Source organism: Cryptotermes secundus, unplaced genomic scaffold (assembly GCF_002891405.2).
Source record: "Cryptotermes secundus unplaced genomic scaffold, Csec_1.0 scaffold1164, whole genome shotgun sequence".
Classification (NCBI taxonomy): domain Eukaryota; kingdom Metazoa; phylum Arthropoda; class Insecta; order Blattodea; family Kalotermitidae; genus Cryptotermes; species Cryptotermes secundus.
Window position 1 is genome coordinate 79249 of NW_019731586.1, and position 12612 is coordinate 91860.

A 12612-nucleotide genomic window follows, 5' to 3' on the forward strand; every position below is an offset into this window, starting at 1 on the left:
ATCTGATCTTTTTCTACGTGCTACATTACACATAATAACTAATGAGAATAAGATATCTTACTTTTGTTACATATACAGATCAAATTAGATAAATGTAATGCCACCAATTAATACAGCTACAGCATTAAGCCACGCAGATAATCTGGCGTATCAGTATACAGTAAATTCGCTTCCGAGAAACGTATCGCTCTGATCTGTGTTACCTTTGCAAGTATCCCACTTAACGTAGTGATCGGTGCCGTTCTCAAGTCGCAGTGTGAGGTAGGCCTACAGTGGTCAAGGGTACAGTTCTCTTTTATCTGTTTCGTAAAAAGCATGACAGGGCAGACTTTGATGTCTGTGATTGGATGAATGCTGAGCAGTGGTCTGACCCGTAACAATATAAATATTTTTTATGTGCAAATATATGTAATTTATATTAACGTGGGTCAACGATACACCAGACTTTCTCAACATCTTATGATCTCTGTTTATTATTATCTTTCTTGAAGCTCAACGAAGTTTCAGTGCCATACATATCTACAAATATTTATGATAACAAAACTAGTTCATTTCAGTTCTCCTTTTGGTGAATATTATGTTTTCAACCTTTCATACATAACATTATTAACCATGTTAGAAGTATGGTATTTTCCATCAGAACGGAATATTGCCGTTTCTTATAAGTGTCATGTCATCGTGAAACGGAAATTACTATGGAAAGCCAAGCACGGACACTAGAATATCATTACACTTCAAGAATAACTTGTTGCTCTTTTACAAATTTCCTTCAACATTTTTGAGCCCGCTTTCCAATGATAAGGTGGAACGTGTGCACACCATGGCGCAGTAGATTCTGCTGGTAGTCTCCCATTTTAATGTAAAATTATCGTATTTTTCCGAAATATCTGTGGAAACCCACATAGGTATAAATACACCAACTATCACCACCCTGTCTCCAAGGAGAATAGCTGCAGACTGAGAGCCCACGATTAGTTCCCTGAGAGAGACAGGCTTATCTAACCAATTTCCTTACTTCGAATAGATAAAATTATGCTTAATTGTTCACCTTATGTTGTGTGTTTATGCCTGTGCTGCACATCTCAGAGCGTTGTTTACGTATGAAAGCCCATGAGTTCTCAGAGCGGTTCTTGGGGGTGGAAATAAAGTACACTGCTCCATACCGAAACGAGAATTTTACATTCTTGCATCGTGTTGTGATATAAAATCGAAGGTTACCTCCCAACACTCGATCAAGCTACAAAATTGACATATTACTGTATGCTATATCCAAATTCATAGATCCATCACTAACTGAGAGTTTCCGTACTTAATATTTACACACTCAAAATAAAACTCCACTCCCTTTAACAATCACCACACATTTCACACTCCATCACAAACGAGACATTCATAACTTCCACCAGACACGATAACAACAACTGCGTACCCGCACACTGCGTCTCTAGCACACGTAAGCCTTTATCAACTTAAAACAATACATCTTACATACGCTAGAGACTAGTATGCAGGGAGTTTATTTCCTTTACTGACCGGTACACGGCACTGCGCTTCACAGCAATAGGTGCACCGTGGGCTGCGAGACGCATAGAAGGTTTTGCAAATGAATCAACATGTCAATTGGCCTATAACGTTCGGGTTGAAATAGTGACAGCACACAGAAGGTGTTGAAAGCGATGTCCCTCTGCACGCAGGCATACCTCTCACCAGCGGAAGGGGTTCTGATTTACCCTTTGAAGTTTTCCTGCGGGAATGTTTGCAATTTCCCTTTGGATGTTGTTCTTCCGTTCGAGGGGTTCTGTTGTAAAATTTCCTTCAAACAACACCAGAAATTATCACAGGGATTAAGTTCGGGTCCACTTCTTGGCCTAATACCTCTGCTGTTAATTCTCTCCCGGTAGCATCGGACGAAGCCTGCATACACACACGTGCAGTGTGGTCTTCCTGAAACCAACCATAGAGTCTTTCTTATTCTGCTAACCGTGGAAAGAAATGCTCGAGAATTACTTTTACATATTTTTCGCAATTAATTGTTTCGTTATAGACAGACGCCCAACAATCCTTACACTTAAAGCACATCAGACACCAACTTTCACTCTTAGGAGTCTGTGAAGTCCATTAGCGAATTGTTTGGCGCATTTATGTCTCCCTGCAAGCGAAACGACGCTTCAACATCAAAAGATATGAACTGCAGATTGATGTCACCTTCGACGTCAGAAATTGACTTTGATATTTTTGTTTCCTGTTTATTGAGAGTCCCGTTGATATAAATTTATTTACAAAATTGCAAAATTGTGAATTTTTTATTCGCCGGGAACTTTTTCGTCACAAAATTTAAGTCAAAATTTTCGCCAGCATTTCTTAGCAGATCCATATTTCCAAAGGTGTAATACAGATATGCACGTTGTTCTGAAGTATATCTCACCATGACGGAACGTGGGGCTTGTTAATTGTAACTGAGGAAGAACGCCCTATGTAGCTTATGTAGCTGCCTTCTGCTGCCAAATCATAAAAAACTGAGACTTATGAACCGCAGTGCTAACTGTGAAATGTAATATTGTCAAACTGTCCACAAATTTAACACGTTTCCTTATTGCCTCATTCATCGGAATAATTCCTATGCACCTCGCAGCCGGCGGTGCACCGGTCGCCGTGAGACACAGAGCCGTGAACCGGGCAACAAGGAACTTTCCTGTACATGCACTGCTTGAACGAACTTCCAGAAGAATATACATCCGGCAAAGATACAAAGTAATAAACTATCAATAAACACCGAATTTGCCTTATCAATAAATTGTACGTGTATATCCTTCATACGCCTTCTTTAACAAGCCGTACTTTACAATGAAAATTCGCCTAACACCACCCAGTCTCCGTGTTTTGTCCATCGTCGTTTTCATCTTGTTTGGTTGTGCACCGGATTGATTCTAAGTGAAAGTTATCCCTATCAATTATTGATTGCTTTGGGAATCAGTGTAGCCATTTCTACTGTTAGATGGAGACGTACAGTGAAATTTAGAAATTTCTGAAATAAGAGATTTGGTAGCATGCGCGAAGAAGTTCGATTTTCGGCACCAAAGTTATTTAGTCACAGCTAGTTTCTCACACATAATTTTAGTTACATTAAAAACATTCGCTATTTACATCCAAGTTTTTCGTGTTAACTTTTTCTCTCCAACTGGGCGCCATACTTTTTCTGGAACAGGTTCCATATATCTTCTGCTAGGGGAGTCTCAGTATCGTCCACTAGACAGTAATTGCAATCAATGTTGTTCACGAAGAAATTTGAAAATTATTCTTGTTTCTCCTCATTTGCCGTCGAATACTGCAAAGAATAAAGAAAGGAGACGTGGAATGTAGAAATTAACTTGAGAGCTGTTAAGAAGTGAGAGTAAAGGAGATGGTCTTACTGAAGTCTTAAAAACGTTCATTGTTCCAGGAGCAACTCTGAAAATTTAGCTAACCAGTGGAGACAAAGAAGTAGAAGCTCTAGCTCCAAGGAGACTGGAGAGAAGACTATACTACTTACGGTTCAAACGAAAAGGATTTAGTGAATTACTGCTTGCTCATGGAAAGAAATTTGTTTCGGACTGACAATAAAAGACATAAAAAGAATAGGTTTTCAAATGAAGATAAGAACAACCTATCGACCTCTTCTACAGAAAGAGTAAAGGTGATAAGAATTGATAAGTAAGTAAAAAAGTAAAGCTATCTCTGTACCAGGCCGTGAAGGTCCATAGGGTTGTGAGACGTTGAGTGTCTTACATTATCTAGACAATCGGCTCAAAGATGGCGGCAAGGTTGTCAGCTTCTAGCTCCGATTCTTTTTCTGGGGAGGGGTGATACTCTCATTACGGCAACCTCAAACTACATCTGTTTGCTCGAGAAAGGTTTATGTTAGAAGAAGTTCGGCGTTCTTCGACATCTTTGAAAATGAGATGGAAGCAATTAACATTTGAAAGCCGAACTTCTGAAATAGTGGTAGCTTGATTTGGCCGGAGTTTTTTTTAAATGCCCGCTGCTGGTGCGCGTTTAAATGCCTGTCGTCGCTCTGCGATTAATTGCCCCTTCCTCTTATGGCGCTTGCACTCTATTTGAAAATGTTGTATCTTGTACAATATTTAAATAGGTGAATGGAAATAATTTCTTTTATCAGCAAAGAAAACAGTGCCGCATATTAAAACGTAAGGTTTGAAAATATATAGACAAGAAGTTATAAACTACTTTTATTTTTTACTTGTAATTATGATGAATACTTTAAAAATAGTTTTCAAAATTTTCACATAGTAGTTCTGCAATATAAAATCACCATTGCTTGTAACACGTGAAATAATTTTCGCATCCTCTGGTGCCATAAAACAGCTGGAATCAATAAAGTCATTTGGTTTTTCTGTTGTCAGTTTTCAAGTCTTTGTTACAAACTTCAGACCAAAGGACAAAATAGTGGAAACATGTCCTTTCTAGAAAGGCTACAGGTTATATTCAATGTTTCCTAATTCAGTGCCAAGCCCTGCAATTGCAACTGCAAGAGAATATTGCCCTTTGTATGGTCTCAAACAAACGCTTGTATCACAGCCGAGTTGCAGAGTGCATTCAGTTTTCTGTGAGTTCGCAGTGAATTTGAATATTGTAGTTTCCTTTATTCATACAATGACAATGGAACGTTGTTTGGAAGATGATGAAATTGAAAGGCAGTTGAAATGCAAGACTTGGGGCTGTGTTTTCTCAGGTGCTTCTAGGAGTATTACACAGAGGCGAGATTCAGTTACGTGTACATGACGCGGGGGTGGAAGTTTGTATATACATCGAACAAATAACAACGGAAAAGTATGTATATTGAATGTTATTATATTTAAAAATAAATATTTAGGACTGTCTATACGCTTCTACTAGTGGAGTGTACGCGCTCTTCCGGTATCGGAGTTTAAACGCCCGACTGCACAAATAGGGGTACTTTGGCGACGACGACCATACTTATCAGTGGTCCGATGGTAAAATCATATTTCGTTACAGTGCACGTCGCAGTAAATGGCTTTCCCGTGCAACAGGAATACTTTCAATCAGTATGAATTCGCAGAAAATGTCACTGTAAGCCAGCACCAGCAGCGACTCTCACACTTTGCTGCTCCCAGCGACATCTCTCCTGCTCCTCACATAAGAACGTGTTCATTTCAGAAGAAAATGCTGCTATAAGTAGACGTGGATCACCAACACTAATAACAGGTCCTCCATTTAAAGAGAATCTTAAGGCGAACTGTGAGCAAAAGACAAATAAATATAGGACCACTGAGAAAAACGTCGGATGCTGAAAAAGGGCAAGCAAAAATTCATGGCCAGCAGAAAGAGGAGCTCAAAGAACGACGAAGAAATTAGTATGAATTTATTGAGTACGGATGAAGAGGACAGCGAGAAAGAAGCACAGTTTCTGTAATGTGGACATTTCTTCTCAGAGGACAAAAGCGGAGAGAAATGGGCGCTCTACACTAATTTCTGCGAATGATGCCTTGGGGAGTGTGCAGGTCAAGTTGAAGACTAGACTGACTTCATCTTCAGTGATTATCTCAACAAATCGGGTGATTTATATATATATATAAATTGCTGTTGGGAAGGGAGGGGTTCTCCGTTGCGCAACATGTCACACTGCTCCCTCCTTAAGGCTGTTCGTCCCGAATAGCCTAACGGTGCATCCCTGTTAATTTTCTTTGGGGGCTGTTCTTGCAGCATCTCCTGTTTCGGCTACTTCTCGCAGCGACTATCATCCGGCCGTTACAACAGCTCCCCTCTCAAGATCTGCCCCTCTCGAGCAGTTTCCTTTCAGCTCGCCAGAAGATCCAGTTGTATCCCATTCATCCATCGCTTTCTCCCATGGCACATTCACTCTCTCTGGGGAGGCCGGTTCTTCTACTTTACCGGTTCCTCCTCTGCTTGAAGTCTCTTTTTCCGTTTTGGAGGGGGTCGTCCCCTCCACAAGGTACAATCCTTGATCATTTCTTTCTTCGGAGGTTCCTTATGTCGACGTAACAGCTCTTGATGCGTTGTTTGCACTCGCTAACGTCGTTGTTCCTTCTGGACTTCCAGCCACTTGCTGGCACGGGACCGTGGCGCCAAGTCCTTTCTCCGGCATCCGAAGGTTCCCTGGGGAGTTTCCTGCTTGAAGTCATTTCTCCAATGTCGTGCCACTGTCCCTCGACGGGATGTTTTCCTGCAGATGGCAGCCAACTTTATCCGGGACGCATGATCTCCTCGGGTCCAAGATTTCATGAAGATGTTTCTCCGGCGCCATGACACTCTTGTATGGCGGGACACCTTCCTGCTGACGACGGCCAATTTATTTTGGGGTCCGCAATTTTTCCGTGTCGGGTTCTTCATAATTCGTCGCTTTCGGTCCCTACGCTTTTCGTCTTCGGTTCTCCGACCGGTATTACTTCGGCGTCTTTTACGGGTACCTCTCGCTGTTTTGCGGCTTCAGATGTCATGTCCACTGAGGCTGGCTCCTCTTCTTCTAGACGTGCCTCCATCTCTTGGCAGGCCATCGTCTCTCCGACCGGTATTATTTCGGGGACCTCTTCTTCTTGTGCCGTCCTTGCTTGGGTTGCTCTCATCTCCGCGGCAGTCTTTTCTCGCCAGGTGGCCATTTCTTCTCGCCAGGCTTTCGAGTCGGCGTCCATTCTGGCTAGGAGTTCCTTGTGGCTGATCTCCGCCTTTTCTTGACAGGAGTCTAATTTGGCCAGGAAATCTTCTCTGTCTTTTTTTTCTATTGGCTTCCATCCTTTCTTGGTAGGATTTCATGTTGGCGTCCATTCGTGCCAGCATTTCTCCTTTGTCGGTTTTTCTATCGGCGTCTAATTTCGCCTGGTTGGCTAGCATGATATCTGTTTTTTCTTGGCCATCGCTGATTTTCTTTAGCAGGAGTTCGATCATCTGCTGTGAATCCATTTTTCGGTAAACTCAATTAGTTTGTGGCGTGTTCAAGTTCGTAAAACACTTCTGACACCAAATTGTGACGTGTCTTGGGTTCGAATCTCGTTGGTCACGTGTGTAAGTCCAACTTAACATAAAAGTGTACTACGATATTTTAAAAATCCATACATTTACTTTTCAATTACAAAATTATTCATTATATTTATTTAATTAAAAGCCACATGAATGATAACTCTTGCGACAAGAATTTGTAATGGTTGCCTGAAACAATAAAAGTGATTAAACCATTATAATTTTATTGATATTAATATATTTCAGTAAAATTTAATTTACTTCGTTTTTGTGTTCACAGCTGCAATGCCTCGAGAATTCTGTAGTCATCTGTGGTTTACCCCACGATACTCTTACTGGGTGAGTATGGAGAAGCAGCTAGTGAATGATAAGTCTGAAGGAATATGGAAGGAAGCGGAAGTGGCCTATTTAGTTGCATTGTCCCGACGTTTGCCAGGACATTATCTTTCTGAGTCCTCCCCCCAGAGAGTATAGTATTAAGATTATTAGTACCAGTGACACTCCATAATACGGAGTAAATCAATTTGGGAGGTAAATATTATATTTCTGGACGTTATCCATCGTCTTGTTTTATTTAAATCAACGTCCTCTTTCTATTTAAAAACACCAGGAATCAGTGTCTAGTATCTCCCTCCGTCTGCAAGTAAAACCTACTCATTTGAGCCAAATCGATAGAGCTAGTCCCTTTTTCCGGACACATGTACCAACACTCGAGAGAGTATACAAGCCAAGCACAACACAGATCATCTACGAGAGCTAAGACTAAATGTTAAAACATTAAAAGCACTACACCTCTGAGATCTTGCACCAGAGAACTCTCAAGACAGAAGTCATAACTGGAGAGACGATTTTTCCGTATGGTACCAACACAAGAAACACTCGATTTCCACTGGGAAGAGTTCTAATTTGCTTCAGATGGGAGAGAGGTCGTAGCTGGATTGACTGATCGGATGATCTTTGTATTTCCTGTAGGTGATATTTGGTTCAGTCTGTAAGATATTTGCTTAGACAGCAGGAAAATACGAATTCTACAAGCTGATCAGGCACGGACGGCCTTCCTTATTCGTGATTTATGTAAAGGTGTTTCTAACGGCTCGGATGATATAGAGTCGAATGGTAGGAGAAAATTCTGATGTAGTGAACTTAGGCGATGCAATAATGGTAAATGTGGTAAATGTGGTAAATGTGTAACATTGTTTCTTAAAAAAGTGCTGCCTTCACGTTTTGCCCCGTAGATTGAGAATTTTATAATCACTAAAGTGAGAACTTGAAATTTCACGCCATGATAAAATGAATTAGAAAATTTGTGAAAGCGGAATTTTTGTTTTGTATTCTGCTGTAGCTACTGAGGAAAATGAGAATATGAGATCTCCAGGCCGAGTTGTTAAGGGCGCCCCTCCCGAATACGAAGCATTATTACTCAACATGAGGCAAAATTTTATTTTAAGAAATAATTGTTTTTACTTTAACTGACTACGATGAATAAGAATTCTGTAGGGTATGAGGTTAAGGAGATTATTGTCTAGTGGAATAGAACGTCGTGTATTCAATTGTTGCTTGCTGCCTGCCTCATGGTGGTTTAATACTTGGCTCATCCTTCGCCTTTAGTTTCAAGTGGCGTGTTCTTCATAAGCGTCATTCACTTGCAAAGGAGTGCAAGTCGTTATATACCAGAAGATAGAACGACTCGGTACAAAATACTATTACTTTTACTGCGGTCAATTGCAACAGACTTCCTGCTTTCATGAGAGATATTTATATTATAACGCTCAGAGACACCAACAATTTTTATTTACAAAATGAAGCAGTTAAATGTTTTGGTACAATACAGAAGCAACAGTTTGAAAATCTGTATTTCTCTCTTGTCTATTCTAATCACATTGTTTTGTATAGGTCAGCATATTATTAAAACCGGTACCTTTATTGTAAATGCTATTTAGCTTTAGAAACACGGATTTATTTCAAAGGAAATAAGATGGACAAAACTCGTAGAATGTATAGGTAATACGATTTATTAGGTGAGAACAAATGAAGAATCAATTCGTTAGTCAAAAGAGCAGAGGGACGGATAAAATTAAAATTGGTACATTATCTAAGGATGTGGACTGGATTTCGCTGGTTGAGGACAGGACTCAGTGGTGAATCTCTTGAATATAACGAATCAGTGAGCTTCTTAAAAGAGTTAAAGAGTTGACTCTACTCCACGAGGCTAATACTTTAGTTAGTTAGTTAGTTAGCTGCAGTTAGGTAACAAATCTCACGCACACACAAAGTAACTTGAGGTTGAAATGAAATAACTAGGAGTTTGTACTTCGATCACTTTTGAAATCTTTGTTACTGTTGCAAGGTGTAAAAGCTCATTGTAATTAAGCAAATATATCAAAAATAATATTAACTACTTAATGAGGTAATGTATATTGTGTGAGAGAGAAGATTATAGCATTCTTGCTCTGAGAAGGCGCCATACGCCCAATCTGGATATTCGAGCACAGGATGCCCACTTGCTGGAAACTGATATTGTCACGTGATTGAGTGAGCATAGGCGGGGTTTGGATTCGTAATGTGATTTATTGAAACCTATCTATCTATCTATCTATCTATCTATCTATCTATCTATCTATCTATCTATCTATCTATCTATCTATCTATCTATCTATCTATCTATCTATCTATCTATCATCTATCTATCTATCTATCTGTCTATCTGTCTGTCTGTCTGTCTGTCTGTCTGTCTGTCTGTCTGTCTGTCTGTCCGTCCACCCATCAACCTATGGTTGTACGCTCTTTGTGGACTTTGGCCGCTTTTCATTCTCTTAGTCTATACACAGTTGGTATTAACCTTGGACTGGGGATCAGCCGGTCGCAAGCCCGCACACACAGAACAACACAAATACAGACTAAACGAAGAGAGACATCCACGCCTTGAATGGGATTTGAAACCACGGCCCCAGTTTTCGAGCAGGCTAATACGATTCGTGACTTATGCACGCGCGATCATTGTGATTGACTCATTTAACTCTTTCAGAACATAACTACAAATATCTATGCCATTTATGACTCCAAAGACACTGTAATCAGAGGGTAGATAAAGTTTCCTCACCTTGCTATGTCTTCACCAGTCTCTGCCTGGTGAGAAGTCTCAACAATATCCTTTCCTTCAATGCTCATGTTCTTACAGGCTGGTCACTATCTAACAGCTAACTCCTTGTTCGTACTCTTAGCTGTCAAATACCTAACCCTAACTGTCCTACTTAAAACTAGTCGGTAATCACCGCATACAGAACACCGTTTTTCTGTTGCTGTTTCCAATCTTTGCCGGTCTAACGTGCTTGTTTTCGAAGTGTTGCTCAATAATGTATCTTGTACAGCAGTTAGTTCCTCGTCGTTAGCTAGCAATTGGTCTACATTACTGCCTCCTTATGGCTATTAGTCCCGAATAACATCCAGGCGTGCAGCCTTTTCTTCTTTTCCAAGGGCTGCCCTTTTGAGGTCTGTTATCGGTATCTCTTTCCTTTCGCGTGCCTCTGTTCTAGCAGAGATTGCTTTAACTCTTCCCGCTGCTCCCTTCTTAAGGCCGCTCATCCCGAGCAATTCCCTTATAAGCTGCGAGCCGGTCCAGGTGTACACCATCATCTTTGTTCTTTTCCGAGGCCTGTGCTTTGGACTTCTCTTCTTTCGATTCGGAGCGGTCCAACCCCTCCACAATGGCCAGTCACCCACTTTCCGCAACCCAGTCGAAAACCCGACACTTTTCTTCACTGCCTTCAAATCATGAGCTTGTCCAAGGGCTTCACATAAAGTCTTCAAGTTTCCTAGACATGGCTCATATTTCAGGCCTCGTCCCTTTGGGAAGAATGTCCTCCTTGGCGTAAGTTAATTGGTTAGGCATTCATCTGATTTCATGCATCATTCAATTATGTCTGATATGAACACATTTAGAAAGATCATGCTTAAAGGAAGCTATTGTCCCATAAGCTACATTCGTACCTGTAACGACATATTTTATTATGTTATATGCTGAAGTTGACTTCACAATTATGTTATGTTGGGGTGTCAGTTAACAAATTTTCCTGCAACGTTAAAAGAAAATATGTCGAGGGTAGTGCTGTTAGAGCTTTTAAGTGTCTACTCAACTTCGATAAGGCTCACTCATATAAAATATATGGAATTTACTACCACTTCACCTATACACCAACTTATAGTTGTACTCTCACGAGGAGCAATCTTAATTTCCTAAGCTTTACTCGTAGGAAGTACAGAATTATTGGAAATAGTATGAAACTCAATTTCGATTATTTTTTTGTATGTTCATCGAATAAATTGCTTATTTCAGAACCGATTTCTAATCTTGAGCCACACTCCACCAGCAGCTGATGTGATGATGCTTCTGGTATCAAGTTTTAAGGGCACCGATGTCTTGTTGGAAACATGGAAACTGTATTTGGACAAGAGTGACACCAGGCCTACTTTGGTCTCCAGTAGCGCGAATCTCATCCCTGTAACATTAATATAATGCCACATTTAGAAAAGTTTTATTTGCAGCGAACAACGTACACTGGGAGTGAGACATGAGCTCACGGCAGAGAGGAAGCTATCTGAACCGGAGACCCACGTGAAAGTATTAGTCGCGTTACCTACGAGACAGAAGTAGGTTACCAGGTAACACGCTACAATATAATGGATTTATGAACTCTATCAGCATGTAGGTTCATACCAACATTTCGGAGGATCCTACTGTGTCATTTTTAAGGTTAAAATACTAAGCGTGACAATGGACAGATTATGTTCTCAAGAGAAGTTGATACTTTCCTAACAAACTATATTTTCTCATACGTAAGAAGACCACCGATTCATTCACTTGAATGAATGGAGCATGGAACATGAGCATGGAATTAAGCCCTTCTTGAGAAGCCGCCAATTGTAGAGTTTCTTGCGAACTTCCCGGAGTTTTATGGAATCCTGAGGTTCATAACAGTGTTCACAAGAGCCATCCACTGATCCCTATCCTTAACCAGATCAATTCAATCCAAATCATTCCATTCTATTTCTCTAAGCTCCATTTTAAAAATTGCCCACCCAACTACGTCTTGATCTTCCCAGTAGTACTTTCCTTCTGGCTTTTCCACCAATATCCTATATATATTCTTTTCCCCCAGTCGTGCTACATGCACGAGGGTACACATTTACGCATATAGCAGGCAATGACAATGTAATTCATAACACATAACGAGGAAACTTGTGTCATATAATATTATTGATACGAGAAAGTAAGGATTTAGTTACTTAGCCAGATGGTTATTGAACGACTCTGTCAATATAGCGACCATATAGCGTCTTATGATGGGATCACGAGAAACGAACACAAGCGTTTGCGGTTGGAAGTTAGAAATAACTACTTGGATTTTGAAACAGCTTGGAAAGAAGTAATTTACTGAGGGTTGGACATATATATATATATATAAATATATAAAATCGTGAACCAACATTGGGTCATCTTGTTTTTTCTTCCGGATGGTAGACTATGTCGATTATTTCTCTTGGTTGTATGTTCTTATTGTTAGTTGTGTAGTTTACGTGCGTGCTGTGTCGTATGTACTGTATAAATAGTATAAACATACG

At 40.3% G+C, this 12612-nt stretch overlaps 1 protein-coding gene across 1 annotated transcript in view; it reads right to left on the bottom strand.

The window, feature by feature from the left end:
• Nucleotides 1-12612, bottom strand: part of LOC111867241 — a 59227-nt gene that overhangs the window by 41925 nt on the left and 4690 nt on the right. The window contains exon 3 of the mRNA XM_033752601.1: nucleotides 11330-11489. Within this exon, the coding sequence (XP_033608492.1) occupies nucleotides 11330-11489 (160 nt within the window). The remainder of the gene's footprint in view (nucleotides 1-11329; nucleotides 11490-12612) is intronic.